Source organism: Amborella trichopoda, chromosome 6 (assembly GCF_054954075.1).
Source record: "Amborella trichopoda isolate Santa Cruz 75 chromosome 6, AtrichopodaSantaCruz75HAP2 v2.0, whole genome shotgun sequence".
In the NCBI taxonomy this organism is placed as follows: domain Eukaryota; kingdom Viridiplantae; phylum Streptophyta; class Magnoliopsida; order Amborellales; family Amborellaceae; genus Amborella; species Amborella trichopoda.
Window position 1 is genome coordinate 3,007,468 of NC_142341.1, and position 27,440 is coordinate 3,034,907.

Below are 27,440 nucleotides of genomic sequence, written 5' to 3' on the forward strand. Positions count from 1 at the left end.
TTGCGGCTTTATCGTTTCATTGAATTTCAGTTAAGGAAACGCCTTCTGCATTTTTTGGTTTTATTGGGGTGCATTAAATGTTGATCCTCCACTTGTGCAGGCATTGATTGCTGCTTTCCATCGTTTTTTAAGCTCATCAATTCGATTTTCATTAAAATAACAGAAAATAGAAAATGACAGAAAAATTTGGAGTGTAGCCCCCAAGTTCAGAATTGGGTACGTAATGCCATACACATTGCGTGTATAGCACATCACATTTTAGGAGTAATAGTATATCACATTTTAGGAGTATTACAATGATTGCATATGTACATTAGATGTGTATCATTTTATTGATATATTGATAAGGGTGGCTGACCCATCTATTTAAATGAGCCCTCTCTCCTAAATCTACTTTAGAGATGGATTTGGGATTAAAATTTTAAGGAATAAAAATACCAACTATGATGAAGAGGAACCCATGAAAAAAATAAATTAAAAAATGTAATTTTTTAACATAATTTGTATGCTGTCGATTTTAAAATTTTTGGAAGCCATCATTGTCTAACATCCATCTCTAAGATGGATGTAACGCGTCAGGGTACGTTATTGTAGGAGTGCGTCCCCTGATGCACACACTATTGGCAAACTGGGATTATTTATTTTGTAATTATTGGGATTCTGTGGGTTTTTTTAAGATTTGAATAGGAAACATCCTAAATCACTACAAGTGCATTTGTGCTTTGAATCCATAACCTCACAACTTGAGAAAAAGGGAAAAGTTTATATTAGGTTGAACCTTAAAAATGTGAAATTACATATGCACCTCAAAAATACATCGGAAAGATTGTTTTAATCTTGATAAACTCTTTATTTGATCATCTCAACATCGAGATGTATGAATATATATAAAAAAAATTGAGTCTCAGAAATGGTGCTTTTGCAACACATTATCTAGACCGTCTATTTTCAAGATTTTCATATGTTTATAGATCTCTTTGATTTTAACCATTTTTAGAGTTTAAAAGTTTCCAATTAAATATGAAAATAGATTTTAAGATAATCCTAAGAATTTTTTACAACAAAATTACATGTTAAGATAAAATTTAGAAATGCACCTTAATTGGATTGTCTAAAGTTGCAACCTTATAGGAACTGCACCCTAAGAAAAATAGTGGAGATTTGAACGAGTGCAAAGAATTAAAATAATAGACTAAACAAATAGTGGAGATTTGAACGAGTGCAAAGAATTAAAATAATAGATTAAAAATAAGTTCGAGATAGATTATTTTAAAATATAAAATTTAAATTTTTTATATTCATAATTATGGTAATCGAAAACGAAACTTTAAATCCAAAATCCATTCCCAAGATGATCTCCAGAAGGTGACAGGCTAGAATAAGTGTGCCAACACCCTGACTCTACAGTCCCATTACGGACATTAGGGTAGGCATCCACAGACCACAGTCAAAGTTTAAAGCGAATTAAATGCTTAGCCGATGCTCTTTTGTGACAAATATCTATACGGGAAATCTGATTGAAAGCCTATAATAAATGAAGAGATAAAAATTTCATTGTAGACCCCAAATAGTTGACAAAAAAAAGACTGATGAGAACGAAAAAATTACGTTATACCGCATAAGCATATAATCCATTTACTCGCTCAAATAATACCTACCTTTTAGTATTTTTATGAAAAATCAGATCAGTGACTCGAATCGATCACACCCATTCCTGTATCAGATTGGGGGAATCGGTGTATCGGATCGAAAGAATTGGTGGAATCGAAAATTTTATCCCAAATTTTTTTTTTAAAATAATTCAATAAAAATTGTTCATCCATTTTTTTTTTTTTTTTTCACTTGACTCAGTGAAAAATCCGTAGAAATCAATGAAGAATCAATCTAACTCGGTGAAGAATTGTTGGAATCAGCATTTCCATGAAAAAATTGAGATCCAAATAAATGATATTTTTAAAAAATGCTCTAATAATAATCACTAAACATTATGTGGGTTAACATTATCGAACTAATAATAATAATAATTACTATGTTGATCCCAAAATTTTAGATTAGAAGAATCCTCCGAAATAGAGGGAGCAATAGATGGTATACATAGTCCTTCACTATCAAAACCACCCTAATTAATTGAAACCACCCAGTTAGTTGTGAAAAGACTCTTAACGACAATGATAATGGTCTTCTTCATCAGAACTTGGGGAAATACCTCGATTCCAAGGAGAGATTCTCCCGATCTTGAGGATTAATTTATTAAAAATAGTGGTTTTATGTGTTTTCTACCATCTATAATTACACTTATATAAAGCACAACTTTAGTTCAATTTCTCTCAAAGATTTCAAAATTTTACCTGATTTTTAAAATTGAGAATTTATTTATAATCCTTAATTTCCTTCTAGGAGTGAGAAATGGTTGTGGAGAGAGAGAGATCACGTTTATCCGCGTTACAATAATGATGGGTCGAAGTACAGGGTAAAGAAAACAAAGTAAATTAAAACTTCAACATGAAAACCAAGCAGTAAGACTCATAAGTAGTAAGCCGTCAATTTGACCAAAATTTCCCCCTTTATTTTTTTTTGCTTTTTTCCCTTCCTCAAAATAAAATAAGGTTATCAAGCTACGGGGAGCTCCCCACACTCACTGATCACAACTTTGGATTTCGGCCGATCGCCTCTGTCCGTCTCCTGAGACTCGATCAATTTGACAACATCCATGCCCTCCAAAACCTGACCAAATACTACATGCCTCTTGTCCAACCAGGGAGTCTGCATAACTCAACAAAACCACAACATTCAAAAAATAATAATTTCAACAAAACCACAAATGAAAAAATAGTTTTGCCATTTCGTTTTCCAATTTTAAAGTAGTTATTGATTTAAGTTAAGTGTATAAAATAGAAACCATCTATCACAATTATGAGGCCTGATCCAACATCTCGATCAAAATTTCCCATCGGGGTTAAAAGCCCAAACTCGGTCTCGGAAATTGTTAAGGTCCCATGCACGAGCCAGAGGCCAACTCAGCCGAGTCTCAAAAAAAGCACATGAAATTTAAGGACTTCGGTCAGAATCACCCCTAATTTTAGGGTTTAGTCATCCAGACTTGGGGCACCAGTGACTCAGGCAAAGTCCAAGCCTGAGACACCATTTTTTAAAACACTGTTTTCCATAACCTAAAGAATATAGAAAAGTGGAACACAATTCAAAAATAAAGAAAATTCACCAAACAAAAAAACATATTTTCTAGGAAAGCAATAATAATAGAATGGAACTCTTGGAATTATAAGAAAAATATTCAGAGAGGGGTGCACCCAAATGTATCATTTGGGTCTACCATGCCCACTAACCGTATCTGGATTATCTATGTCATGTTTTTGCCAATTTTCTTAAATGACACCCCATTTAAATTTCATATTGAAATTCAGCTAAAGTCTTCAAGATTTCATCGTTTTTCCTTTTCTTTTTTCTTTTAGAAATTGTTTTCCGAAGGTAACTAAAATCACCAAAGTAAACATAGCAAAGCATTTAAACTGGGACTAGGTAGAGATTCATAGTACCTTGACTGTGCAGATAAAGAACTGGCTTCCATTTGTGTTGGGTCCCGCATTGGCCATGCTAAGAATTCCAGGCCCCAAATGAGCCACTGCAGAAAATTTTTGCGAGTTAAGAAGATCATTGCACTAAGTCAAACTCACTAGAGAGACCCAATGAAACAAGGTTGCAAATTCAAGACTTACACTTAAAGTTCTCGTCCTTGAATGTACGGCCATAAATACTTTTTCCTCCAGTTCCCTGCACACCATAAGGGCACACCCAATTAGGCAATTACTTAGAGGAGGTGGAGCTATATCTACATATTGCTTGCTTCTCAAAATTTTCCAGATAAAATAAACATCTAAATGGGGTAGGAATGGGTTCTTGATCAATTATCAGTGAGTAAACGGAAGAATATGTTATTTTTCGATCACATAAGCAATTCGGTAAATTACTTGTTTCAAGGAGGAGATCCATATCTAGATTAATATTGCTTTTAAACTTTTGAGAGATCTGTATTATCTGTAAACCACTGAAAACTGGAAATAATTTGCTTAAAAAAAGTATTCTAGATGCCATAGCATCTCATGATCTATAAGCACTTTCCAAGATGAAAATCGTCAAATATCTGTCATTAGCCATAGCAAATCAACTGGAACACAGGGGAAGTCGAGTCAGTTTATCATTCATTTTTAGTACCTCTATTAGGAGTCCCTTTAAAAGCATTTGGTCATATCACCATAAACATGTTACACGCACAAATAACACATACATATACATACAGGCGTATGTACACCTGCATGCACACACAAGCATGGAAAATTCATTGAGTCCTATCAACTTGCTGATACAAACTTAGAAGCCTAATCTGGCACTACAGTTGTTCAAGAAGGAAATTACTTACATTTTCACGCACATCCAGTTACTTTATATGTAGAAGAGACAAGGAGACCTTGGGCGTCACAGCATTGAGGATTGTGCACTTAGCTCTCCTCTCGAACATTGTTTGTGATGCCAATATTCCTCACTCCCTCTTTAAATTTTCAGAATCCCCATTTTTATCCAAAGCTTTAAAAAACGCTAGGTGGCCCCTAGGCAGCAACCGGCCTGGCACCCAGAGCCCAGGTAGGTGCCCTGCAGTACAAATTCTTTAGCTATATATATATATATATATATATATATATATATATATATATATATATATAGTTGTCCAAACGCACATATATGCATATATTTGTGTCAATTTTGTAATTTATTGCATTTTAAATTATTGCAACATACTTTTTTATATACAAATACATATCGCACGTTGAGAATAAACTTGTTCAAAATTTCAAAATTCCAACCACGCAAAATTTAAAAGTCTAATAGGCTATGTATTAGTAATAGTCTCCAACTCTCCATATTTCATAATAAGTGGAAAGGTTCAGGAATCTTCTTCAAACTACAAAAAATACTTTTTATTCTAAGAAATATGTATAGCTAAGAGATTGGGGGCTTATGGAAATGTTCTATTAACTTTGGGAGTTGAAAATAACCCCCACAACCTATTTAAAATTTTTTGGGGGGTCAAAATTACCCCCTTTAACTTTTTGGGCACCTTTAAAATTAAAAAAAAGGCCCACCTCCCTGCTTGGGTGCCAGCGTAGGAGTGCGGTGAGTGGTGTCTTGGGTGCCTAGGCGTCGGGCGGATCGTTTTTTGAAAGCTTGTTTTTATCCACACAAGACATCTTTCTCTCACTTTTTCTTTTTCACTTCTACACTTTTCAAAATCCTCATTTGTATTTCATATGAGACATCTCTCTCTTTCCATTGCTTTTCACATTCCTCAATTCCTCATATTGTATCCACATGTGACAAAAGGTGTCAAATCCATCACTTAGCATATTCCTTTCAAGCACTTCTAGCTCACCAATATTTAACTTGATTTTCCCCATTCAAGCCACTTAGTTTCTCATCATAAATTGAAAAAGAAAAAGATCTTAAGGCTGCATTATTCATTAGTCTGGGACACATGGGTTGTCAAAGCTCTTGGCACTTCTCTAGAATTTTCAAAATTCCATTCCTTGTTATCCTGGACTTTTCATAGCTTTCATATGGGAAAAGCATTTATTGTAGAACTCTGTGAGACCTGTGGAAATATAGAAACCTGCACTTAAGGTAGGGAACAATATTTTCCTTCATTTTATGTGTACCCATATTAGGAAGGTGGTTCATTACATATGTTAGTTTCTTTAGTAGTACACAACTTTGTAACCTAATAAATTGGGGCTCTTATTCACATCTTCGATAAGCTCAATAATACATCTTCTACGAGGGCTTAAGGCCTAAAGATACAGAAATACAGTTTCTAGCATGGTATCAGAGTCAAGTCACGATTTAGCATTCGTCTCTCAAGCATCGAGCCTCTGTTTCCAGCTTCTCTGATCGGTGACATCCTCAATTTGATCTCAATTTGATTGCGTCTCTTTGTTCATCAAGCACCGAAACCCTAGGTCTGTCCTTCATTCTTCGACTTCTCTAGTCTGCGATTTAGTCCAAGAGGTAGGAGGGTTTTGATCTGTGAATGCCTATTATTTATGATTTATTGGTTTTTGGTTTACGCTCCTGTTTCTGATTTTTTTTTTTGGTGTGTGGGTCTCTTAAATTTTCGGTCTCTCTCTAGCTTTCTCTCTCCTTGTGGGTATCGTCCCTCTCATCCCTTGGGCCTGAAAATTCAGGCATACCTCGTTCTCTCTCTTGACAGTCATGCTACTCTATTTTCTCTCTCTTGTTTACCCCACAAAGTTTCTCCCTCATCCTTGTTCTTCTTGCCATCAGACCAAGACCAATTTTTCTCAATGGTCTCATTCACTCTTGGTGGTGGGACTTTGAGCACTGATGGTCCACCCTTATACCCATGCTTTTTAAGAGCTTCGAAGTCTATGCCACCAATTTTTTTGGTTATTTCAGCTGTACCAAGTTTCGCATGCTTATCAATTGCTCCGTTACCACTTGTCTTTTGGCATTTATCATCTCCAGGATCTGAGTCTGAGGAATCATCAGATGATATCGTTTCCACTTGACCAAATGGTTCAGCTCTCTTCATCATGAACTCAACTCTCAATAGCCAGCACAAAGCTAGGGTTTCTTGTGCTACCTGGTTAAAATCCCGCCATTTGAAGGGAGTCCCCCTTGGACTCTTCGTTATGTTTTTTGTGGCTCTTGTCAAATTGGCCTTTGTCTATAAGTTGCGCCTTCAAACGTCAATTGTGCAGATTGGGTCCCTTGTTCAGCAGGCATATGTTGAGCGCATCTGTTGAGCGAGAAGATCGAGCCTGAATTGCATGGATCTGAGAAGGGCAATCCATCTTGGGCAGCTCCATTCAATCTAGGAAGAGAATTGGCCTCCTCTGTTCTCTTTTCTTCTAACGATCTTACATGCCCTTGGATTTGCGCGCGACTTAAAATGGGGAAATTTCCTCTCTCTCTAACTTTCGTTTTGTGGTCCATTGTGCCCTTGTGGACCATTCTGTTTATTTGCTCTGGCCTTGAAGGACCATATTGTTTACTTGTACCAGGTTGTTGGTATCAATCATCGTCATACCATTTTGTTTATAATGAAAAAATAAATAAAAAATCTAATCTCTGTGATTTGTAAGCCAACTACAATTGCCCATTACTTTAGGTAAACCATTGTTGTCATGCTCCCCTCTGATGCCGGACTCTTGGTGAGCCGGATCTAAAACCCGCTTCTAAGTTAGAAAATGGCCGATCTGCACCATCGAAAAAACAGCTACCCAGTCGTGTTTCGACTCCCTGATCTATCTCTCTATCAAGTCGTGTTTTGACTCTCTGATCAGTTTTGGATCTTACTGTTCTCAACTCCAAATCTAAAGTCCAATTGTGCTTGTTGATCCGTCGCTGATTTCTATTGGCTCTTCCAAGTGCCTCCTGTTTGATGATCGAATTTCTCAATCCTGGTTGATGATCAAGTTTTCCGTTACTTAAACATGTTTAATGATTGAGTTTTTTTGTTACTTGTTCCTATTGGAAGATGAAGTTTTCCATTACTCCATCCTATGTGATGATCGAGTTTTTTGGTTACTCGATCTTGTGTGTTCCGGATGCTTGTTGATTTGTTGTTATGCAAGACTGTTCTGTTCGAGATGTTGGTTTTTGAGGATCGCTAATTTGCAGCTGCTCAAGCTTCTTCTGTTCCAGCTTTGTTACTAAGGCCTGCCTTCAGCAGTCCAAACTCAAGTTGCTCTCTCTTAATGCATCTTGAGTTTGAGGGGGAGTGTGAAAATATAGAAACCTACACTTATTTTTTGGAACAATATTTTCCTTCCTTTTATGTATACATATATTAGGAAGGTGGTTCATTATATATGTTAGTCTCTTTAGTAGTACACAACTTTGTAACCCTATAAATTGGGGCTCTTGTTCACATCTTCGATAAGCTCAATAATACATCTTCCATGGGGGCTTAACGCCCAAAGATACAGAAATACAATTTCTAACAAGCCCGACTACTTTCTTTGCATCTTTGTCATCAAACACTTTCTGGTGCTACAAGGTTGGAGCAAGGGGCTAAAATTGCCCGATGTCTCTTTAGATCGTCTTCAAGCACCACAATTTGTCATAACAGAAACAAGACTCAATTACGTAGCAAACAAAACATAGAAAATAAAACATGAGGAATTATGATTTCATTGCTTGATGATTGAAAATCATATGGTCAGTGACTAAAAAAACATGAAAATGAGAACCCTGAAAGATTTGGTTTCCCAAATCACTTGATCAAGTTTCAGGAGCTGAAATGCAATGTGAGTTGCAATTTTCTTGCAACTAAGATTCCATCAATGATTGGCCTAGATTGACATTTTATTTTAGGCTTCTTCGCATGGCAGTGAAGAAGCAGAAAGAGAGGAAGACAGAAACATGAGAAAGAAAGGAAGCCAGAAACATGAGAAAGGTAGATCTTAGGGTCAACACACCAACTCACTGTATTACCTAATATTATATTTTACAATGACTCAAGAACCTATGAACACAACAATTACTAGGAAAGTCCATAATGAAATTCACTGAAGTTTTATTTTCAACTAATTCCAAAGCACTACTATTAGGTTGCTGGAGATCCTTCTTGTGCTTATTGGTGGAAAGGATTGGTTCCTCCAAACCATGCGTTTGCAGTTTTAAAATATGACAAAGGAGGTAACCATATGGCTTCCCATCCAAATGTGGAAGGCATAACATTCCTAAAGCTTGAGCAGATGGTCATCTGAGTGCTAAGGTAACCAGTTCGTTCCAAACAGGTCAATCCAGCTGGTTCACATGTCAGACTGGTCTAAAATATAAGCAATATATTATATATAAGGTACCCTCCTTATACTGCAGACAGTAAGGCGCCCCTTGATTTGCCTAGAGATGTAGTTTCGATGTCGAAAACCTTATGATGACTTGAAAATCTATTTTCATCTTTAGTTATTTGATTATAAATACCAAAAATGCTACAGATTGAACATATCTATAAACACTTGAAAATAGATGGTCCAGATAACATGTTACAAGGACTATTTTTAGAACTTGAAATTTCTTGTTTCTTCACATCCACACATGTTGAAGTCAAGATCATCAGATTGGAGGGTTTTCCAATGTTGGAACACTCTCTTCTAGAGGATTTTGAGGTATACCTTACTTCAATAGTATAAGGTTGACACATTATATAATTTTTTTTTCCCACATATATATATATATATATATATATAAAACTATAAAAAATGGTCTGAACCGGACAGTCCAAATCGGTTTAACTAGTTCAACTCACCTAAGTCGACTGGTTCAAATAGGTTATGATCGGTTCAGTGCTCTCTCCAGTTTGGGAGCCTGGAACAGACCAATTGGGGGACCAATTCACCCATCCTTGGTCCAAACCGACCCGTTCGGCCTGGCCTTAATTATATTCAGAGAGGGGATTTTCGCAATTTTGTATGAAGTTTCTTCAACGCATGGACCTGACATCAAAGAGGAAGACCTCCTAAGACTTAAAACATTCTGTCAAGTCTTCCTAGACATATGAGTGAGTATTTACATAATAAACAATGTGTATTTTACTTACTAGAAACCATTTCCTAGCTTGTAAGAGATGGCCACGTGTGCTAAGGCTTCACTGATCAGTGCTTATCTTCGTCATTAAGGTTGAAGGGTGTGACATCTATGAGAAATTTTTTACTAAGTTGAGAAAATTGGTGGGGCCATTTGATAGCGGATGAAGTGCATTCTTTCGATCTTATTATGAGTTATGTTTGGGTTACGAAAAGATGAGTCTTCATCACCAGTACAAATTCTTTTGCTCTGATGAAAGGGCATAATATCAGGGTGATAGTCCCTGGAAATGTTGGCATTGTGAGTTTCGATTTGGTAGTTCATGCGTTCTATATTGAAAGCAAAGGAAATAGTAGGGCACCTTGTCCACCTACACAATATTGGTGTGCCAGCTTACCACAGATTGTGGGAGAAGTGATTTCTTGCATGGTGCATGATTTAATTTTTTTGCAATTACCACTTAAGAACAAGCTCAGTTTTCATTTTCCTCTAAGAGCAGCGACAGTGAAGAAGTTAAGTCATGGTCCTCGAAAGTAGGAGCTGCAGTTCATGGTTAGAGAAAAAGAAAACTAAAACCCAAACAGGACAAAGACAATCCTCAACTTAAGTTTGAGATTGGACGTTTGATCACTAGCTTAAATCTTACTTAGCTCATGTATACTTTTTCAACCAAAACCACACATGAATGAAGACTTTAAAAAGCTTGCAAAGAGCCTAGCCTTTGCTAGTTTTATACTGACTCCATGAAAAACTGGTCTTAAAAGTTGTGTTTTTCCTTCTATCACACAATCAACCCGTGTAAATTTCGCACACAGAAGGTTTGATTTACCATCTAAGACGGGAAATATTTTATCAATGTTCCATTGAAGATTGTCACAAACTTAGTACTTACTGGATACCAATTATGAACACTAGAAGGGAATCAATAGCGAACATGTGCATGGGTACAAGATGCCAAGGGTTAAGACGATATAATTTTTATGGTCTAGAAACAGTGATTTAAAAAGCGGACCGCCTAGCTCCTAGGCGGTCTAATGCACCCAAGCTCGAAAGCAAGAAGCAAGGGTGTGTTAGTGCATCCGTTTTCTAGATGGAGTGCGCCATCGGCCAAATTAGGCGGGATATCCTTGGGCGCTCAGGAAACTGCTTAGGCGGGCGCCCAAGGCCTGTGCCCTGCCCAGGGGCAAAAAATGCCCCTTGTTGAGGGCATAATTTGATCATTTTCTTTTTTTAATACTAAAAGGGTAAAATTGTGGGTTTTAGGTCCATTAGAGCCTATTTTAGAGAGAGAAAAATCCCAAAAAACTAGTTTTTGGTGATTTCCATAGGATCGAAGAGTTTCTCAAAGTTACGAGAAATTGATCTAAGCATCACCGATTAATATTAGATTTAGTCTTATGGGTTATACAATTATACTTATACAGATAGAACTATAAAGAAATTTTTCTTTCTACTGGGCCGCCCCGGTTTTGGGCGCCCGGCTAGGCGGTAGGCGGCCTGGAGCCCTTAGGCTACCTGGCGCTTTTTGAGGCACTGTTTAGAAATTAAAGTTTTTATCTACTTAATACATTGTGCGGACAAAAACAATATACCCATAGAATGAGTGTAGTGGAGATGAGGATATTGAGATGGATGAGCGGCAAGACAAGAAGGGATAGAATTCGAAATTAATCTATTCGAGAGAATTTAGGTATGGAACCAATAGGCGATAAAATGTGAGAGAGTAGACTTAGGTGGGCTGGCCATGTGTGGCACCGACCAAGTACAGCACCTGTTAGGAGATGCGAGTTAGTTCAAGTAGAAGGACTGAAAAGAGCAAGGGGTAGGCCTAAAAGAACGTGGTTGGAAGTAGTCTGAAAAGATATGGTGGCCTCACTGAGGATATAGCCTTTAATAGAGCAGAATGGAGAATCAGGATTCATGTAACCAATCCCAATTAATTGGGTAAAGGCTAAAATAATTATGATGATGATCTACCTAATGCATTGTATCACAACATAGTGCTATGAAATAATTCATCAAGAAAAATTTGTATTCATTACTTTTAAGATAAGCAACAAAATAACTCAGGAATTCATGCAAGTTTAGAGCCAAGTGCCTTGCTTTTGCATTCAATTAACATGATGTTAGCAGATGCATGGATATCATGAAAATCTGATGTGATTGAATAGAAGATGCATGGCAATGTCAAAGTTGGATAATCAGGTCAAAATCGTCAATAACTAATAATACACAAAGCAAAGGAAGTGTGGAGAAGGATCACAGTTATGGTAATGAGAATGAGAAGGGACAAGATGGTGAAATCAAATAGTGAGACGTTATTGAAGAGATCTTATACTTGATACCGTATTTGTTTTTATAGTGGATTATGTAGATTTTGCTCATTCCCCCAAGAGTGAAAAAAGAAACGAGAAAAGGAGGTCATCTGAGATCTCTACCGTATGCTTCCCAATGGATTGCTATTGAAAATGTTGGACACATGAACTTAGTACTTTAATAATGGTTTTTCATTCATACAATTAACATTAATCGATTTTTAAGTGACTCTTAATGGAAAAAACAGTTAACAATGTCCAATAGCCGTTCCATCAATTTTACCATTAGTGCGTTTTGTCAAATCCAAACAAAACTGTTCACCCAAGTTGAGTGGATAGGATCCCAACTTTCAGACCTAGAGAAAGTAATTCTTACATAAGTCAAAGAAAAGTTAGGGAAGCTAAACTTCGACTTGCCCAACATGTTCTGTTTTTGTGACTTCTTCCAAACTTTTGTTTTTATTTTTTTATTTTTCCCTTTCTCAGTTCCAGGTTTTTCTTTGAAAACAGTGGATTCAGACTGGAAAAATTGAGTCCACACCTTACAATGTCCCTTGGATGAGAGTTTTAAGGTTCAAGTGACCCCCCTTCAACCCCCTGCATCATTAAGCATGTGAGTGTAAATTTATAGAATTAACATTCAAAATTGTATGCATTGGGTCTGAACTGTGCATTATAAGTGTGGTTACTAATAATGTGGTCGTAAGAACTAGTTCCCCTCTATTTATTTTAGTAATGTATGTGTATGCAAGACATTTCAAAATGCATATTGCATAATCCCCACATACATGTTATGGTTAATGTACAGTTCAGACCCAATGCATCCCAACTTTCAGACCTAGAGAAAGTAATTCTTACGTAAGTCAAAGAAAAGTTAGGGAAGCCAAACTTCAAGTTGCCCAACTTGTTCTGTTTTTGTGACTTCTTCCAAACTTTTGTTTTTATTTTTTTATTTTCCCATTCTCAGTTCCAGGTTTTTCTTTGAAAACAGTGGATCCAGACTGGAAAATTTGAGTCCACACCTTACAATGTCCCTTGGATGAGAGTTTTAAGGTTCAAGTGCCCCCCCTTCAACCCCTTGCATCATTAAGCATGTGAGTGTAAATTTATAGAATTAACATTCAAGATTCATAAGAACCATAACATGTATGTGGGGATTATGCAATATGCATTTTGGAATGTCTTTGCATACACATACATTACTAAAATAAATAGAGGGGAACTAGTTTTTACAACCACATTATTAGTAACCACGCTTATAATGTGCGGTTCAGACCCAATGCATACAATTCCCTTTAGAGAGAGGTGTGAAATGTACTCATGGCCCGGGGTGGTTGAAAAATATGGCATAAACTAGTCCCTTAAATCATATTATACTACTACAATTGTATATTAACCATAAAAAAATTAGAATTTTGTGCTAAATTCTGAATAGTTGAATAGCAATTACTAGCTAATATTAGTAATTTAGTAGTTTAAATTCTTAAATGCATTAATTAATGCAAAGAACCAATAATGAATAATATACAAATTAGCATAAAGTAAGCTCGTTCTAGTTTATATAGTTAATTTTTTTTATTTTTCAGAACAACCAAAAAGCAAAAAGTTAAGAACTTAAGAATACCCATCCAGTTTCACAAAGCATCAGTTCCCAAGTTGAACTTGAATTTTAAACAATGGCTGATAGCTTAGACTGGAACTGCCTTGGTCGGCCATAATGGTGCAATTATCAAACAATTAGAACCAATGCCAAAACATTTAAAAATGAGCCTACTTTCTTTATAGATTTCAAATTATGTTGGAATTTAAGTATTTGTTCACCTTCAAAACTAAACTCAATATGTGACCTTAAATCAAGGAAGTCAATTGGGAAGGGTATCATCAACATGGTGTAGATGAATGATCTTAAAACCCTTTCCGAGATCTTGAAAACCCTAGGAAACCTCACCCACCTAGTATTCATAGACAAGCTACTCCTTAGCTCAAACGATGACATAGGGATCAAGATTCAAGCTTACAAAAAACAAGAGAATTCTAAGAAACTTTGATGTACTGATAACAGTGCCCTTGAAATAAAGGCTTAAACCCCGACATTGACACAACTATTTGAGGACTTAGGACTTCTTCTAAGTAAGGAGAAAAGAAGGGTGGAGATTGCACAAATATGGAGATGATGATGATGGCCATGACTGATGTTAATGAAGAGGGACAAGAGAGATCATTTATGGAAGTCATATCTGTGATAATGATTAACAACTTAAATAGGTTCAAGTTATCTTACATTCAATAAATATTTCAGTCAAACATGATGTTTAACTCACATTCATTTTATATGAGTATGCAAAATGTAGGAACTAAATTTTTGAATTGCTTCTCAAATTATGGCGATCCTTTATTATGGTCTCAAGTTATGGTGATTTTACTCTAGCTTTCATTATAAAAGTTGCTATATTCGAAGTTTATATTTTTTTCCATCAGTAAGACGCTATATTGCAAGTTCTGTAACGTGAATACTTGTGAAGCATGAATGAAGCCATAAATTATGCTTTGTGTCATACAAGATCTTTTGTTTTTATGAACTTAGAATTCATGTCAGCCTTCAAAAGACAACAGAATAAGATCATATATGGGAACTAGGATGTTTGAATGGAATTGGGGGCCGGGTGTTCAGGCCTTCAGGGTGGCTAAACCACAACATGACATCGGGGATCCCATTCCCAGCTACTATGCCCGTTGACATGCCCAAAAAGAAAAGGATGTTAAAACTAGGAAGGAGTCTCAACAATAACACGATGAGGCCCCAAGTCAAGCTCTCGAATGCAAACCAGTTGAGTCGAACACGTGTTTTTGAGATTTTTGTCCAAAGGTAAAGACAGGATTCAAGCGTGCAACCTAAGATTGAAAATTAGAGCTCCATTCCACTAAGTTGAATGTCAGAAACTCATTTTTCTTACACAAACATGCTCCCACATAGACATTCACCAAAGTCAATTCTTGCATAAAATTACAAGTCTTGCATGCATATACTTAAGGTGCATGGTTGTTTCAGACTGTCACACAATTGTTTTACATTATTCAACCTACAAAGCTTTCAAGTTTCCATGCAATAGAACATTCTAGCACATTTATTCCAATTGTACAATAAAAGAGCATGGGCACACAAACGCACAAACCCACAGATTTGAGCCTCCATCTATATGATTAAAGAGCATGCGTTCTTACTGTCAGAGAAAAAATGTGGAATGCTTGTTGTGATATAATAGCAAAAGAAACCCAAAAGTTGAGTAAAACAATGAAACTATCCAAATAACTATTTGAAGATAGTTACATCGAATGCCCCTACATCGAATGTCCCCATATTATAGCATGCCTACACCATGACGTCCAAATGCTAGCAGGTAAAAAACAATGCATGAGTTGAAGAAAAACACCTCCAAATAATCCATTATAAGCAAAAATTATTGTAGTATTGGAGATGAATTAAGTACTAATTTTTAGGACAGAGAAGAATGATTACACATACATAAACATGACAAGAAAAACATAGATAAATGTCAAACTCTGCAGATATAATAGAGCACAAATACACACATTTCCCTTGTCAAAGTCTCCTCCTTGAATCATGAAATCTTTAATCACACGATGAAAAGTGGATCCCTTGTACCCAAATCCCTTCTCTCCTGGTTAAAGCAAGACAAAAATAAAACATAGAATAAGTAACTGTAAGAAAGAAATTTGTCAGGAGCCATTACCTATTATCATCATAAGCAACAAAAACGATCAAATAACAGCAAACCTGTACACAAAGCTTTGAAGTTCTCTACTGTTTGTGGAACCTCATCGCCAAACAAACCCATCAAAATTCTCCCCACTGGCTTCCCAATTGTTATATCAAAATAAACTTTCTTCGTGACCTTTGCCTGTAATTCTGGAGACTGTAATGCCAAAAACCAATAAGAAATGAAGCAAAATTGACAGAGGGAAAGAAAAGAGGCTGTGATTTTCAGTAAGAGAACAACTCAACTTCGTATGCAATCCCAGACACAGAGGTCCCATAAATACGATAACAATATAAAAGTAAGACAACATACAAGAAGTGTCCCTAAATCATAATTCTCACTTTAAACTGTAATGTATTTGACATAACTCCAAATACCGATAATACATTACCAAAAAACGCAAAGAGCATATGCAATAATTCTCATAAAAGGAATCAGCGCATAACCTAACATGATATTAACCAAAGCTAAGAATGTGAACCACTAAATAAAACAAACAATTGAACTGAACGGACTAATTTGCAGCAATTTCCCATTAAATCACAAACCCTTCTCCTGCAATTTCCATTAAAGTACACATGCATTATACAGACTGCAACTAAAAAAAATTGAAAAAATGTAAAAGGAGAAAGGAGAGAAAAAGAGAATAAACAAGATAAAATCATACCGTTGCTTCAGCACGAACTGAGCTAAATGAAGTGATTCTTCTTTGTGTCAAAGAAGATATAAAGAGGAGGGGCTTTGAATCAGAGTAAGAGACGCTCGAGGAAAAGCTCGCCATTGATGGACATTTCTGAAATTTCAGGAAATTAGAGGGGCAGTGAAGTAACCGGATGCTGCACATGTGGTTAGGACTTGAAGCAGTAGCTCTGATATTTCCCTGCAAAAATAATAAAATAAAATTGCAAATATTCCAACTTTTTTCCAAAACAAAAACAAAAAGTAGTTTTTTTCCATTACTTCGTCTTCATTTTAGTCTTAGGGAAGGGATATATTAGAAATGGTAGTAGGGCAAAATGTGGAGCCTAAGCCATGAGAAAAACATTACAAACACTAAAATATTTCGAAAACATAATGGCAAAATGAAAACAAAATTGGTTATTTATTTATTTATTTACATCATTATTCATTATTCGGATAGGTTAAGAAATACCAGAGATGTGAGAGGTGCAGCCATGGCTGTGACTGAGAAGCAGATAAGACCACGCACACTACCCAAATGTACGTTTCGGGACTTGAATCTAGGGACAAGGTTTCCATGAGTCTCCGGATTCATGTAGAAATGCGGGCCCCTTTAGTAATCCATTTTTAAAACCTAAAAGACTTCCAACTCCCGCTGGAGTATTCTATACTCCCTGGGCTCCCTGGGGCAAAACACCGATATTATGTAGATCTCAAAATTAGGGAAAGGTTTGTATCCTTCCCCTACAGCATAGAGATCTATGATTTCCCTACCATCCAGCCATTCAATTTTGGTCAAGAGAGCCACTCACCGTTTAATCTTAGATCCAACGTCTCAAAGTATTTTATTTTTGGTTTTTTTATACAAATTGTATAAATATGAAATTTGGTACGTGTCATCTTCTCATTGGGGCGCACCTATAAAAAATATTAAAAATAATTTTTCGATAAAATATAATGATCAAAATACCTTTTAAAACTTTCAAAAGTATTTTGGTCATTTTATTTTATTGAAAATAATTTTTTAATATTTTTAGCTAGTACGAGTTTAATAGAGGATTGGACGTCCAAAATTTAGTGTCAAAATAGTTTATAAAAAAAAAATTAAAAATAAAATTATGTAGAGACGTGATATTGTGATTAGGGTAATCTTAGCCGTCCATTCAGAATGGATGGTTGGATAAGGGGAAGCATATAAGTTTTATGCTATAGGGGAAAGCTTCCCCTCAAATTTTGGGGATGTAATCTCTACTACCCATAGACTAATCTCAATTATCAAAAAATTTCCCAAATAAATTCTCTAGGTTACTATAGAAAAAGGAAAATATCTCTATACTTTATATTTTTATGTTTCAATTCTCAATAGATCTAAAGTTTCAAAATATATCTTGGGATATAGAATTCTTTGGTATTATATCTTCTAACCTCCTGAACTAATTTACCCACTTTAAACTTATTATTCACACAAATATGAGAAAGATATACCATTTATAAACCCATCCTCTCTCTTGATGTAATATTCTTCAAACTTTTCTTTCTCTCTCTCCCCGTATCTCCCCGAACCCCTTTTCTCTCTTTATTTCTCCATCTCTCTCTCCCCTTGAAAATAAGTCCACAAGAAAGTGCAAGCCTTACACATAATTATTAAAATATTAAAAAATAACTCTATAAAACATGAATTTAGAAAAATTGATTTATAATTAGAGGTATTATAGAGAACTCAAAAAAGAGAGAAAAATATAAAAATAAATCGTATGAGTTTTTCGATGGTCCTTGTTGGAGCCGAGCACTTAGCCCATAAATGATGAGCTTTTGCTTCTCAGGCTCACGACTACGAGGATCAGCAACAAGTAGAGTGCCTCTAGGCAAGACCTTATACAAAACTTTCATTTTCAAGGGGAATTTTTTTTTTTTTCTTTCTTTTGGGTTTCAGTGGGATGACAAGTTCCTATCCGTTTTTCAAGTCGTTAGTGGTTTTCAAATGTGTTATATGATAATGGAAGTCAAGACTTTAACTGAGGCACAAATGGCACAAAGCGTAGATATTTAAAAAAAAAAAAAATTTATCCCTCGCTCCTTTTATTAAAATACAGTATTTGAAATATTCAAAATTGTTCAAATCTTATTCATTTGTAACTAACTAACCCTAATTATAACTACGGGTTTCCTAACAGAGAGATCAATTAGAGCTCAACATTACCGCATTAATCTCCTTTGGTATTTCAGGTAAAAAGCAGCAAGAACTTTAGTAATGCTCTAACTAATGGCATAGATATCAAGGTTTGACCCCCTCCCTTACCCTAATCCTTATATCAAGGCCGAGATTATGAATTATAAGGAGGGTATTCCGAAGTAATCGATCCTTTCAATGCAGTGGGGCACTGCACTTGGAGGAGGGGAATTGTAGAGGTGTTTATTCTCATTTGGCCAGTCCAATCAATTAAAGGTGATCCATCAAAGAAGAGGCAGGGCCATCAACCAAGCCCAGAGAATACCAAATTTTGAATTTTTTTTTTAGGATGAATGTTTGGTTTAACACTAATTTTGTCATCGCAGTTGAAAATGAAGGTAGGAAGGCACTTTTGTTGCACGTGAGTTCCCTGGTTTTGGACCCTTTCTCTTCACTGTGCTTTTTAAACTATGTTCCGTGACCTATGTTTAAAGGTGTTTTGATTTTTTTTACAATGATGCAGTTAGTGCAGTGATTTCATGCAACGGTTGTATCATAGTATAATGTATATTTGACCAAAATTTTGCATACACTCTCTTCATCTCAATAATCAATCCCAAAAAAAAAAAAAAGTTCAATTTGAACCTTAGATATGGTCAAAATGAGTCCCCTCCAACAACAAATCTAAACCATTCATTTGGTGAATATCATAATCTTAGCCTTTACAAACTCAAAATCATTTTTTTATTTTTTAATATTGCTCATCTAATGATAATAAATCTATCTAAAAAAACTGGAAACAAAAAATCCTTCTAAAGCTTAGATCTAAGCATCTCACCAAAATGGATGGCTTATGTTAATTGGGCTAAATAATACTTTTCCGGTTGCATTTTCAATTTTTCATTTCTTGTGATTGTTCATTAGAATGAAAATATTATATATTTGAAAATTTGGATCAAACAAATAGCCTTAATATATTTTTAAAGGTTGTTGCATCATACTATAATACAATTGTTGCATGAAATCACTGCCGCGGTTGTATCATAGTATAATACAACCACACTTCTAGAAAACCATGTTTGTGATATTTGACCCAAAATTTTGCACACACACTCTTTATTATGTATTGTGAAATGTTGTTCAACAAGGATTGGTTGACTTGGAGTTTAGATGGATTGCCCTTCCATAGATTTCTTAATTTTTATTGGTTATTTTCGAAGGATTATAAGGAGGCTATGATTTCTACTAGTTCAAATTGGATAGTTTAAAGTGTGTCATGAAGTTCAAAGATATTTTTTATTTTATTTTTAACTTCGAGTCTAATCAATAACATACCTACCACCACCAGATTTGAAATTTGATTTCTTATTTTTTTAGTTGTTTTCATACCTACCACCACCAGATTTGAAATTTGATTTCTTATTTTTTTAGTTGTTTTCAATTGCTTGATGCAATTCTAACGGAGGAAAATGTATATTTGCGTCGTTGAGCAAAAGATATTGTTTTCGCCGTTGAGCAAAAATGTATATTTGCGTCGTTGAGTAAAAAAACGAATAATGCTCTAGTTAAAATATTATTTTATTAAGCGAAAAGTTTATACAAGGTGTCACTATATTGTAGAAACAAGGTGCACTTGATATTTTATTAAAAAATTTTGTTTCGCCTTTGAAAAACCCTATAATTGTTTATGTTGACCGTATGGACATGAAAAAGTGAATATGAAGTTAGTGCATTTTGAAACACAGTCTATTTTCATAATTTTAATTGTTTATAGATATGTTTGATTTATAATATTTTTTAATATATAAATATCTTAATTAGGTATGAAAATATATTTATGTTCTATTGTAAGGGTTTTCCATACTAGAATTGCATCTTTTAGGAATGCTTAGAGGTGCACCTTACTTTAATTGCTTAAGGTTCGTACACTGTTGGAAAAATTGGGCGATCAAACCGTTAATTGTTCGGTTACTGGCTAGTTTCAGTTTTGGGTGGGTTTGACAATCGACCGGTATTTTAAAAAATATATAAAAATTTGAAAAAGTAAAGAATTTGATTTGATATGTATTTTTAAAAATTAAAAATTATTTTGGTCATTAATAATCACTTTAATTCAAAAATCGATTCGTTAAAATCTAATTTTTTCATTAATTTTCAATTTCATTTGAATGGGTTTTGTTTTAATCATGCTTTTTATGTTTTTCATATTTTGGTAGATTTTTTTGTATCTTTTTTAATTTTCAACACTGTTTTAACCGCTTGGGATTTACCCGGTTAGAACGGTTAAATCGGCCGGTTAAATCGTTTTTGAGCCCATTCCCAGTTAACCGTTCCGGTTCGATTTTACGAGCACTGAGTTCACACCTTATACAAACCTTATCCTCGTATAAAAATGCTAAATTTAACTTGAAGTTTAAATTTGGGATGGATATTTGATATAATGAGAATAGGTGGGAAATTATATCACCAGTTCTTTTCTTCCTCAAACAAATAAATCAACAACAAAATAGATAAATCACGGCCGTAAATCAAGCCAAAAAAAGAAGAATCTCTCTCTCTTGTTTTTTTCTTTGACTTTTGTAACGTTACCAAATAAGAAGCTCTCTTCTTTTCGTAAGATAAATTTCACTAAAAAATAATGTAATATTGCTCATGGGCGTTATACCCTTTTTAATACTAGTCATCAAGAATAAAATTAAAAAATAAAAAGAGCAAAAGTAAAGAGAATATCTTGTACCGCTTTAAATCACGCACCAACAAAATTTTACCACATGTTTTTGGACACACGTGAATCCCTCCTCTCTCTCAAACAACTATTTTCTCTCCCTCTTGATCTCCCCTTCTTTCTCAGACTAATATTTCTCTAACTAATATTGTTTCTACAAAATCCCATAAGAATAGTAACAAGTCCCACGATATCTGCCCATCATAATAGGACCTAGGTACTACTAAGTCTCAACAAAAATTGCAAAACCAATTAACTAAGGACACTTTGTTTCGCGTGAAAATATTTTTCATACTAATTGTGAAAATATTTGGATGAAAAATTTTTCATGCCAACTAAACGTACCCCAACTAAATTATTTTAAATGAAAGAGTGATTCACATCCGTAATGCTCTGCCTATAGGCAGAAATTACAAAGGTTAAACACATAGTGCTTGCTTATAGGCGGAAACTACAAAGAAGTTGTGTCATCTGGCTTTTAATTTATTTCAAAATTGCCTCTCAGACGACCTGAGTTTTAATTATTTTTTTTAGTTTTTTACGAACAAAAAAAAAACTAAAAAAAATATCAAAATTTGGGTTGGTTGATAGGAAATTTAGAAGGAAAAAAAAAAAGTAGGTTAATCGATCTTCTTTGTAATTTTCATATTAAAAAAAAAAAAGAAGACACAATTCCATTGGAAAAATTGGCATATGATAATCGATGTTCACCACAAAATAAGACAAATTAAATTTCAATTTACTCCATTTAATACAATCTTAAACTTCAATTTACTTTATTTAATAAGAATCATGTATTCTACAGCAAACAAAACCAGGTGCTCACGACTGACTAATTCCAATTCATCTTACTCAGGCAAAAGCATCCTCTCCCTCTTGTCTTACTCTCTAATATACCTCTCTTTCTCTCTCAAAAATTCCTTCCCTATCTCTCTCTGCAACTCTTTCTCTCTCTCTTTCAAATATTTACCTTTCTCTCTCTCTAAACCATGCATCTCAACTCTCTCTCTCTCTAAAGTCTAAACCATTAAGCTCCTTGTTTGAGTCCATTGAGCAGGTCCTCCACCAACCTCCCCAAACTCATGTGGGAAGAGCCTCCTTCCTCCACCGCCCTCCTACCCATCTCCTTCAACTCCTTGGCTCTCATCCTCTTTCTCTCTCCTCCCTCTCCCATCACCTCCTCCACCGCCTCCTTCACTTTCTCTCTCCTCACCACTTCCTTCCCAACTCTCTCAACCCCAAACCCTATCCCCATCACCTCACTAACCATCTTTGCGTTTATGAATTGCTCAGCACTCAGTGGCCAAGTCACCATGGCCAAGCCTGAGCTCACCCCCTCTAGGACCGAGTTCCAACCCCCATGCGTAATAAATGCACCCACCGATTCATGTGATAAGATCAAGACCTGAGCAGCCCACCCCCTTATCACTAGGCCCCTATCCTTGACCCTCTCCTCGAACCCATCGAGCCCACTTATCGAACCAAGTGGCTCTGTGGTCTCGCGCACGACCCATATGAATGGGCGGCCAGTGGCCTCGAGCCCAAGCCCTATCTCGGCCAGTTGATCGGACTCGAACCTGCACATGCTCCCGAAGCAGGCATACACGACTGTTCCCCGCTCAAACATGTCGAGCCAAGCCAGGCACTCGACCGAGCCTGCCTTGCCCCTCGAACCCGTATCTGGGGTCACCATTGAGACTGGACCAACGTGCCACGCTCGTGTGGTCTTTCTGCAATGCTCGAAGTAATCTGGCTCGAGCTCGTAAAAGCTATTAAATATGATCCCAGCACTCTCAGAGTCTGCTCTTCGAATCTCGTTAAAAAACTCGATGACGCCCGGGGGCTCGGCCGAGGGGTTTCGCATAAGGGGAGGCAGGTTAGCCTTAGTGAGCCTTATACTCAAACCAGGCAACTCGAATGGCTCGTGATCCGAGTCTACAGCGTCCCAAAGCCTGAACTTTTTAACCAACTCGAGACAACAGTGCGCAGAACAGCTGATCCCTTGAAAAACCAGTCGTGGAACCCCGATTCTTTCCGCTGTGTCTAAGGTCCATGGCAAAAAGAAGTCGGAGACGATGGCCAAAGGCCGATCGATCGCCAAGATCTCATCAAGTTTCGGCTTCATGAGCCTTGTCGCCTTCATGAATTCCGGGAAGAGCGACAGTTGCGGGAGAGCGTCGAGGCTCTCGCACCCGCGTGGGAGGTCCACCTCAGTCCCTGGGAACGGCAGCTCGAGCACACGGAGAAGCGGCACCGAGGGGATGCGGGCAGCATTGAGGGGGGTGGTGGCCACTGCGACAGCAAGGCCTCTGGCTGCGATCATGCGGGCGAGGTCTATCATGGGGATCATATGGCCTTGTGACATGACTGGGAACATCAAAACATAGGGCTGAGCACCATTAGGGTTAGGGTTTCTATTCTCTGTGACAATGGTGGTTCCATTGGTGCTGTGTTGTGAAGCAATGGAGGTGGAATTAGGGTTGTGATCTGTGAACTCCATGGTGTCACCAATCTTGGTGGCACTAAGGGTTAGGGTTTTGGACAAGTCTATGGTTCAGGATTGGATAACACAGCAATATTATGAGGTTGATGAAAGGAGGAGCGGATTTAAATGGGAAAATAGAAGTGGTACATACCCCTACAGCAAAATGAAAAAAATACCCCAAACAATAAAAGTAAATATGATCTGTCGGTGGTTTTATAGGGGATTGATCTTCAAACAATTCTCATACTAATGGTTGCTTTAAAAAAAAATAAAATAAAATAAAGAAAAACATTTATCCTAATCATATAGTGATTCTCAAGTGGCTCCCAAACTCTCACATTGAAACAATTCCCCCTAGTGCATCGAGTAGAAGTAACAGCCAAAAGATATTCTACTCCGGATTATAATGTTAGAGAGCTCAAATTTCAATCTTGAGTTACGGACCTTAAATAAATTAGAAAAATACGAGTTGCTCTATTTATACTTGAAAATTACGATCAAGGTTAGTCAACATGACTTCTCTTTTGATGAAATTACCCCTCGGTCGGTCTCAGGGTAAATCCTCAGGCCGTGCTTTTTCTTTTTTCAAAGCTTAAGTTACGGTCCAAAGATTTCAACCTTGGACCTAAACTTAAATTAAAAATAATAATAATAATAATAACGGTTTGAGAATTCTATTCTCGGACCGCAACTTTATGTTTTGAAAAAAAAAAAAAGCAGTCGGGGGATGCCATCCCTAGAGCTTAAAAGCAGTCCGAGAATGCCATCCTCGGACTGCAACTCAAGTTTTGACAAAAAAAAGCGGTTCGAGGATATCATCTTTGGACAGAGGGGTAATTTTGGATAAAAAAAAGATCCCGTTGATCGACCTTGATTGTAATTTTCGGGTATAAAAGGAGTAACTCATATTTTTCTAACTTATTTAAGGTTCATACGTAAATAACTCTTCAAAGATTTTAAATATCAATATATATATATATGTTAGAGACGCTCAGACACCCAGTCAGTTGACCGTTTAGGCCAGGAGAGCCGCTGAGGTCTAGAAGACGTAAGAGGTAGTCAAAGAGGACTGTCCAGATAACAGTCAACCGCAACCTAATAATGGAGAAATTTATTAAGAATCTAACGGATAAAACAACCAGTGCAACTAATAGAACTCTAAGGATAAAAAATAAAGAAGAAATTATTATTAATGATATTGAAAATCAAATACAAAATTAGAACATACCCAAAGTTCCAATATCAGATGTCTATAAGAAAGGCACATTCGATCTAAAAATCGAATATGCTATCAAAACAGTAGAACAGACTCTATCTGTTACAAGTAATCAAGAAGATTTTCAATTACTATCTCAAAAAATATTACAAGTCCATAAAACAAAAAACTATAAATATTTACATGTAGGATTAATCCAAATAGCTGTGAAACCCTTAACTCGTCTAGGATTAAATAATTCTATCTTAGTATGCTTACGCGATACTAGGTATAACCGATTTTCTGATTCATTACTAAGGATGGTCGAATCTAGTTTATGTAGTGGACCAATATACTTCAATTGTTTTCCAAATTATTCTGTATCTCTTACAGATCCCAATATATTAAATGTTTTATCTTTAAATTTAAAAACTCAAGGATTTAGTATGATGTTAGGTTCTCAAAACATAGCCATCATTTATCGTATTTATTATAAAGTTATGAATACGTTATGTCCAAATGTACTTCAAATAGATACCAGAGGACAAACAATATTTTTCCAAACCAATATGGAAAAATCCAATACGATTATACCAAAAACAATATCATGGTCAGATATTATCTTACCACAAACATGGTCCATCCATAATGAAAATCAACCATCACAAACATCTATCCAAAACATTCCAGATAAAATTATTGAATATACAGATGGAAATATTGAAATCCAACTCACAAATAATAGAATTTTGGATGATTCATCCATCTCGGGTACTTCAAGTCTTTATTCTTTCCGAGAACCAGAACCAGCAAGAAAATCTGTTACTACTTACAATAGAATTCCGCCCATCATAACTATTCCATCAACACCAATAAAACCACAAATTGATGGGCTATTAAGAACATCTGATAATATCATTATCCCTCAATATAAACAGGCTCAAGAAGAACCTGCTGAATCAGAATTCATTCAAGTATTACAACTTGAAGAAACATTGGATAAAGAATTCATCATAAATCATTATTTATCCCGCGAAAATAAAAATATCAGAGAATGGTATGTAGAAACTTTTGATCCTAAATTAGTATCTTTGTTTCATAAAAGATTCAACAAATGGCGAAAACAAGTAAATAAAGGAAGAGTGAGAAAACAGAGAGAAGAGCAAAAGAGAGTAGAAGAAGGTAGAAGAGGAAAGAGCAGAGGTCAGGGCTTGATCTTCTTTGGTCTGCCGAGAGTCCTTGCCTTTTTTTGATAAGTAGGTGAAGGGAGTTATTTATAGAGGGCCAGAGGTAACTTGGTGACGAAGGTATCCGTTTTGATTGGCGGGAGGTAACTTGGTGTTGAAGGTATCCTTTCTGATTGGTTAGTGGAGAGGTGACGTGACGGAGGAATCTCTTCGTGTTGAAGGTAGCGTTGCTGATTGGTTAGTGGAGAGGTGACGTGATGGAGGAATCTCTGGTACTGTGCTTGAAGCTTCGTGGCGAGCATCTGCGGGAGGTGTGACGGTGGGTGGAGTCATATCGGACATAAAGTGGAGTCATGTCGCGAATAAAGGGAGTATAGGAATCTACTTTTATGGTCATGTCGCGAATAAAGGTTAAGATACGAATTGCTTTATGTTGTATTGTATGAGCTGTTGCTGATTTTGATTGTATTGGTCGGGTCGCAGTATCGGGTCGCAATTGTTCGGGCCGCAGTATTGGGTCGCAGCTATCAGGAGCAAAGATGTTGAGAAGATTTTGCTCTAATTCTTCAAGGGTAGCATTAGGGTGTGCTAATCTCATCTTTTACAAATAAGCAGAAAATGTAGGTAGGCTGACTGTATTATGTGCTTGTGGGTTCAGGATATTATTCTGAGGAGGTATGCGTTTAAGGGGTAAGGAGGTAGGATCAGTACTAAAAATATCCCACCATTTAACTTTGATGGTTTTGCCAAGTTTAGGAATGTACTCATAATTATACGTATTATTTTCAGAGAGGGCATAATCCCATTTTAGGATCCAAGGTATTTGGTAGATGGCCATGAAGTAGAGATGAAAATCATCTAGTTCGGTGCAAGTATTACGTTGTGCAAATTTGGTTTGAAAGGCTTGAAACGAATCCGGTAAGATTTGTGTCTGCGATCCCCATATTAAAAACCAGTGGCGGAACCAGTTTGGGAATCTTTCGTCAATAAGAAGTTTAAATTGCAACTACCAAGAGTGAGTATTATTTGGATTATGGTATGAGAATACATTATGCCAGGCTTCTATGTACTCAGCATATTTATAATATTTATATTGGAATTCTGGATTTAACAATTTTTTCCCTTAGAAAGGATTACATCCCCAATCGTCATAAGAAAGTAATTTTTTGATTTGAAATTTTGAATAAGCATATACTTTAGTAGTTCCTTGATAAAAATGAACATTCGAAACTAAACCGGTTTCTATGAGAATGGATTCATACCATTCACGGGTTTTGACCAC

The 27,440-nt window shown here is 36.1% G+C and overlaps 2 protein-coding genes across 2 annotated transcripts; both read right to left on the reverse strand.

The window, feature by feature from the left end:
* Positions 1-2,352: 2,352 nt before the first annotated feature.
* On the reverse strand, positions 2,353-16,934 carry LOC18434489 (peptidyl-prolyl cis-trans isomerase A1). The gene is made up of 7 exons (XM_006844559.4): positions 16,869-16,934; positions 16,383-16,595; positions 15,733-15,871; positions 15,528-15,616; positions 3,735-3,789; positions 3,555-3,640; positions 2,353-2,763 (listed from the first exon to the last, which is right to left on the reverse strand). Exons 1-7 carry the CDS (start codon positions 16,890-16,892, stop codon positions 2,611-2,613), a joined length of 759 nt encoding a protein of 252 aa, XP_006844622.1. The 5' UTR covers positions 16,893-16,934; the 3' UTR covers positions 2,353-2,610.
* A 5,066-nt stretch (positions 16,935-22,000) lies between these two features.
* LOC18434488 (scopoletin glucosyltransferase) lies at positions 22,001-24,144 on the reverse strand. Its single transcript, XM_006844558.3, has one exon. The coding sequence runs from the start codon at positions 23,789-23,791 to the stop codon at positions 22,319-22,321; it is 1,473 nt and encodes a 490-aa protein (XP_006844621.1). The 5' UTR covers positions 23,792-24,144; the 3' UTR covers positions 22,001-22,318.
* Between the last annotated feature and the right edge of the window lie 3,296 nt (positions 24,145-27,440).

Bases quoted from the DNA above. Each gene is read 5' to 3' on its own strand.
- LOC18434489 (XM_006844559.4), bottom strand. From the start codon at position 16,892: ATGGCTGCACCTCTCACATCTCTG. The intron at 16,596-16,868 runs GTATTTCTTAAC...TTATTTTTGCAG, and splicing joins CTGCACCTCTCACATCTCTG to GGAAATATCAGAGCTACTGC. The intron at 15,872-16,382 runs GTATGATTTTAT...TTGGCATTACAG, and splicing joins CAGTTCGTGCTGAAGCAACG to TCTCCAGAATTACAGGCAAA.
- LOC18434488 (XM_006844558.3), bottom strand. From the start codon at position 23,791: ATGGAGTTCACAGATCACAACCCTAATTCCACCTCCATTGCTTCACAA.